The sequence below is a fragment of the Asparagus officinalis genome, chromosome 9, assembly GCF_001876935.1.
Source record: "Asparagus officinalis chromosome 9, Aspof.V1, whole genome shotgun sequence".
Classification (NCBI taxonomy): Eukaryota; Viridiplantae; Streptophyta; class Magnoliopsida; order Asparagales; family Asparagaceae; genus Asparagus; species Asparagus officinalis.
In genome coordinates, this window is record NC_033802.1 from 2,247,019 (window position 1) to 2,253,168 (window position 6,150).

The window sequence follows — 6,150 nt, forward strand, 5'->3', positions numbered from 1 at the left end:
GAAGGGGAGAGATCTGATGGGGTACTGGAACTTGTGAGAACTCGGACGGGGAGTTTTTGGCCGCCGTTGCAGCTGGGTTTTGAGGTCGAGAAGTAGTAGTAGCCGGCGCGAGATGGGGTCCACTGTAATTTGTAGAAAATGTGAGCACTAGAAAGCTTATTGTAGATTTGCACAAAATGACCATGAACTTGAAAATTGAGAAACCCACTAAAATTTCAGGGGTTTTATGGATGGGGGTTCTTCTTTAATTCATGAAGTTCATGGCAGTTTGTGCACCAAAAAATTTTAAGGGTTTTGGTGAAATTTACACTAGATTGGGGGTTGGGGGGGTAGCACGTACGGTGAAATGGGTAGAGTCGCCATTGTAGATGAGATAAGCTCGGGCAAAGTTGCAGAGGTCAAATGCCCGTCTGTTGTGGAAAAGGTACAGATTCTGAAGGTGCTTGTGCTTGAAAACTGAGGCAAAGACAAAGAAACAATTACTGGTGAACAAATATATTTGAAGGGAAAAAAATTTCTTGGCAAATGAAATGATGCTAGCAAATTACTCACCTAGAGAATCTCCAACACGAAGAGAAGTTGGTGCTTTCCACTCATCAAGCCCATCTACAACCACAGTGCTAGTACACTGAGAGAAGCTAAGGAGCAAGAGAAGGAGGACAAGGGTGAAAAGGGAACGAGTGAAAGTTTTTGCTCTCATTTTTTTTTTTTTTTTACACTCCCTCGCTATCCAATAGAGCTTCACCTTCAAAAGTAGAAGATGGAAGAGGAGACTGGGCTCTATATTTGAAGTGGAATCCTAGTTGTCTTTACCCAATGTTTGGTTGTACTGACTGTAAAGTGTTAAAGAGCCTTGAATGGTGGGGGACAGTAAAAAAAAAAGGAAAAAAATGAGGCCAAAGAACCCGTGCTTGGGTACTCGGGGCTCTGCGCAAAAGAGAGAGAGAGACGTAGAGAAAGAGTGAGAGAGAAAGAGAGAGAGAATCGGGAAAAGTAAAATTCGTTTGATAAACGCGATGATAGGAATATAATTCTGAAGTGATTTGCTTTTTTAGCTTTTGGGTCAGGGAGCAAATTAAAATGATTACTTTATCACAAGTTTACACATCTTTGTTTAGCTTTCACCCCCAATTTCGAGGAGTAGAGAGAAAGTGGACATCGATAGTATAACATAAGAGCGTGATATATATTTTGTCGGCATCTTTGTGGCATTAACTCTTTCGTACCTGACTCGCATAGGCACCAGAGATTGATAACTTTTTGAGCAGGGCCGGTCAAAACACAAACAGGACTTGTGAAGAACTAGGAAGAGGCCTTCAATGAGTTCTACAGGATTGTGAGGACTGTATTTAGCTAAGAGCCTCAAATCATTTATCCATCATTACTCTTTGAAAGAAAATTAATGGCGTAATCATATTGAACTTTGAATTGCTAGCATATAGAGGGAAAAAAAATACACGTTCTGAAATCAATTTACTTTCTTTTTGCCCCTTCTCAATCCTACAATTGCCCGCTTATTTAATCTTCAAAGCATCTGCATATGTATAAACAAAACAGAAAAGAAAAGAAGGGAGATCTTGAACACCAGAGTCCTATCCTTGTTCCTCCGGAATTTCTCACTGGCAGATCTCACCTTTGGTTGTTTGCATATGAGAATGGTGTATTTATTGTTTTGCCACGAGCCAAAGAAAATTTCCAAGAGATAAGCGACCGCTTCAAGTGCTCGGTTGCCTTCACCTTGAGTCGGTAACAACAACTAAAAACAACAATGCAGGCATAAGGGACGTAACGTCCCTACCAAATCATTGTTTTTGTTCTTCGCAGAAACCGGGGTGGTTTTTTCGCCTGTGTGACTGGGATCAGATTCTCCTTGAGCTGCAGAAGCATAGTAGAAATTAATAATCAGGCACGCAGAGATGTATATATATTCTTTAAGAGGTAACGAGTCCTGCCTTTGAAAAAGGAACGAAAGAAGATAGAAAGAGAGCAACGATTAGAGGTTGACATTAAACAAAGACTGGTAGTGATGGAACGTCTACACGAAGGAAAGTCATTCATCAAGTAGTGATTGAAGTATTGAACTACAGGACACTTTTAAAATATACGATGTAATGATTCTATAGTTAATTGGTCTCCCAATTCTCCCTTCTGAGTTCTTCATTATGCTGCTGTTTAAATATTGGCACGTGTTATTATCATTGAATTCCCCCTTTTGATGGCATCCAAACAGAACCCAAATTTCTTCATAAACCCTTTGGCCAACTAGAACAGTGATAAGCACCGTCATCTTCATCATTTGGACTGCACACCCAACTAGGCTGCACTCATTTCTCAAATATATGGAAGTTTTAAATAAGTTCTAAGCTAGGTAGATACACGTGCAAAATTTATCACAGGAAGTGCACGTTGAAAGACAAAAACTTCCTAAAATAAATAAAGGTGAAGCTATTGGTTTGGCCACCTACCTCAGTAGCCCTACAATGTTCTCCGAAGAATGTCAAGGCTCTTTATCTTATCCGACTAAGAATGTCAAGATCCTTTATCTTATATTAGATATAAGCAGTAAATCAAAATCCAGAAAAATCGTTGAAAAATTTACATGGTCAAACTTCCTACCAAAATAGTTGGACCAAGGAGATTTTCCTTCAAAAACACTGGAACATAATTATTGAAATAGAATATGTAAATATAGATGCATGCTTGCATTATTCTTTGTGTTTTAAGAATTATTTTAAATAAATAATTTAAGTTGACAAACTATTTCCTCTGCTTTTGAAGTCGCTCGGACTATTTTTCTATATTACCTTAGTTCTTGCATTTTTAATAGAAAATTCTAATTCAACAATTTTTTTCTTGCTTTTCAAGTCGCGTTTGTAATATAAGCTTGTTAGCACATGCATGAAGAAGCATATATTACAAATGCACATAAAAACTTCGGAATATCTCATGTATTCTGCACCATGTACTCCATAATCCATATTGATATCGTGTAGTTTACTGCTTCAAGTATCATACAGTTAAGACCACTGAGAGGGATTTTGTGGAATTTAGCAGATGCAACTAACTAAAAGGACTCACAACTTCATGGGTTTAAGAGATCTCCCGTTTTTCAAATATTTGCAGTGCTCTAGCCTGCTATTTTCTTTAGCAAGCTTCTCAGGCAGGCTTTACAACTTAGGATCTCCCTCTCTCTTCAAAAGATCTAAAGCTCGTCCTGTCATAGAGATATTTGATGCAATATTGATACAGCCTTTGACCTTCATATGCGACGTCTGTAGTTTTTTTGGCACTTGAACACAAAACCATACATAACTAACTAGCAGTTTGGTACTTGATCATCGTTCTCAGTCATAATCTGCATAGCACTAGTTAGTTTGCACATCCTATTATATTTGTTCTTGACACCTTGTAGGCATTCTTTAGTAAATAGTTGCGACAGGTGATAATCAAGATTCTTTAGTTAACAGATGAAGATTTTTCTCTCTCTCGAATCTAGGAAATAATCTTCATCAGTTACCACCCAGACATACTTCGCCTTATTAATCTGCAATCAGTCACCTAAACCTTCTCGCCAAAACAGCTTGAGAAACTCGCTTGCACTACCAAAATATTGTTGCTCTTCAATTAGCTTTTATGGTCCTATCTGTCAGCTTAGTCTTTATCTTACAAATGCAGGTCCTAGTGCTTTGCACATATCTGAAAATACATGCCCACAAATGAAGAGATTGATTTCAAACAAAAAGAGCTTGAAGCACACATGATCTTCCTTGTCATCCATCGTGGAGCTTTGATATAAGATATCATAATAAACGTCTAGAATGCTAATAAGGTTGTCACTAAACCAAACTTCCGTTTGTAGATACCTAAAACAAACAATGATCTGAACCAGTGAACCTCCACCATGCTGTGAAATGGTGCGGGTAAAGAGCTAGATACGTATAACCTCGCCACAGAGATTACAGGTCCTAGATTCACCAACCAAGGTACAGTCAAGAAGAAACAAATCAACAAATAAATGGAGTAAGATGTACTGTAACGACAGGACAGAGGAATAAAACTCAATCACAGGAGCCATCAAGCCTCTAATCTGTGCTTGGTACAAACTGTCTTCCTAAGAATAGTTGAAGGCATTGTACAGACAACCACGAAACCAGGGTTAGCCGTAGGCAGAGGGTTTGCATATGTGAATAGAATGAAAAATACGGTAGAGAGAAAGAAGGAAGAAGAATGGGTATTGGATAAAAGGAGAAGTGATAAAAGACAACAAAGAATCTTGACAATTTAAATAGGCCTAAATTTTTTGAGGTTTGGCGATTTGAGATGTCATTCTCACAAAATATGGTATTCATCCTAGCATGCTCTCTGCTGTCTAGAAGGGCTTGAATAATTGGTGAAAGTATATTCAATGATATTATTCCTTAGGTTTCTAGTCGATCTCTATTCATTTACATGGACATTTAAGCTTTTCCTACTATACCAAAAACTTGACAAACTTACATGCAAACCTAACAAGTGAAATCTAATCAATGCCAACCTCCTTATGGTCAAGTTTCTCGGAAAATATGGTATTCATCCTAGCATGCTCTCTGCTGTCTAGAAGAGCTCGAATAATTGGTGAAAGTATATTTAATGATGTTATTCCTTAAGTTTCTAGTTTATCTCTATTCATTTACATGGACACTTAAGCTTTTTCCTTCTATACCAAAAACTTGACAAACTTACATGCAAACCTAACAAGTAAAATCTAATCAACGCCAACCTCCTTATGGCCAAGTTTCCTAGAGAATTGTTGAAACTCCTGCCTTTCATCCCTGGCATCTCCACCTTCATTGTGGCATATTCAACCTTCTAACCAGCATTTGATTCATGTACTCAATTCATAATGTAACTTCATGTATTCACTCCCTGAAGTCATGAATGCAATTTATTACCCATTTTGGGATGGGGAAATTAAAAGGTTTTGTGTAACTTTTGATCAATGTTGCATAAGGTAATTGATACTAGAATCTTCAAGGTCCCCATTTTCTTTTCATGAGAAATAGGCAGAGCCCCTTCTGGAGATTAGAAGAAGCTACCAGTATGACATGATCCTATAGTAGGAAGGATTGGTAGATGATCTTCCCATGCAGTGAAGGCAAAGATAAGAACACATGCCTGCATGGAAGCTGCGGATAAGTGTGACCCCGCTCCCCAAGATTTGTTATTGGCATTTAAGGGAATGTCTACACAAGGATGCTAGACAAGCATTACAAACTCCAGAAAAGTTACGATGCTATTAATACATCTGCATCATAATTAAATAAAACCAGTAGCATAGATGCTCCAGGATCAACAAAACCAAACCTTTTTACCCACCAGTGTAGAAATAGGCCCAGTTAATGGCAATTTTACAAGTTTAAGGTTTTTCTTTATGTTCCTGAAGTATGATCATTTCGTACTTCCTTTTTCTTTTTCCAATAGCAATCTTGAAATTGAAAAATAATAACTGGTATTTTCTAGTATATGCACAAAAATAAAAGGCTAATGGTAAACAATCATTGGAAGCAAAGGCTCTATTGTTTTCCATAAACTAATCAGTACTATACTCCAACTCTGATTCCAAAATGATGAGAGGCTTTTGACCTAGCATGATCATTTCTGCACTATGCTACATGCATACAAGAGAATTGTGTTGTGTGTGTCGGTGTTTGACTTAGCGTATCTAAATCCATCTAGAGGTATCAGAAACACTGTGCCTGCAAAAAGCATAATCTAATCGCTAATGGTCCAAAGTCCGTTCATTTAATTGACCATCATTTCGAGAATGAAAAAGCCTCTGCCTAATTCACAAAAGCAAGGTGGAGGAACCACTATAAAATAAAAATGGTTCATAAGGGGGCAAAAGAATATGCATGATTGTTTTTGCATATATCCACAAACCCTCCTCTATACTGTTTGTGAGATCCCATTTCACAAGTTTTCTTCAAAAAGAAAGAGTTGCTAGATAATACTAATATGCTCTCCTCTCTTCATTACCAGAAACTCATAAATTTCTGACCTCTGACTGTCTATAAGAAGGCAAAATGCTAATTGGGTGACCAAACAAATCAACAAATTATCATAGGCAAAACAAACTGGTTTTTTCTTTTTGTGTGTGTGTGTGGTTGGGGG

The 6,150-nt window shown here is 37.7% G+C and overlaps 2 protein-coding genes across 2 annotated transcripts in view; both read right to left on the reverse strand.

Moving 5' to 3' along the window:
* LOC109823759 overlaps window positions 1-999 on the reverse strand; it is a 1,932-nt gene extending 933 nt beyond the window's left edge. The window contains 3 exon segments of the mRNA XM_020390128.1: window positions 1-122; window positions 341-456; window positions 553-999. The exon segment at window positions 1-122 is cut by the window's left edge and continues 4 nt beyond it. Of these exon segments, the coding sequence (XP_020245717.1) occupies window positions 1-122; window positions 341-456; window positions 553-700 (386 nt within the window). The 5' untranslated portion in view covers window positions 701-999.
* LOC109823758 (G-box-binding factor 4-like) overlaps window positions 1,388-6,150 on the reverse strand; it is a 5,618-nt gene continuing 855 nt past the window's right edge. Inside the window, exon 4 of the mRNA XM_020390127.1 lies at window positions 1,388-1,875. Coding sequence (XP_020245716.1) covers window positions 1,795-1,875 — 81 coding nt within the window. The 3' untranslated portion in view covers window positions 1,388-1,794. The remainder of the gene's footprint in view (window positions 1,876-6,150) is intronic.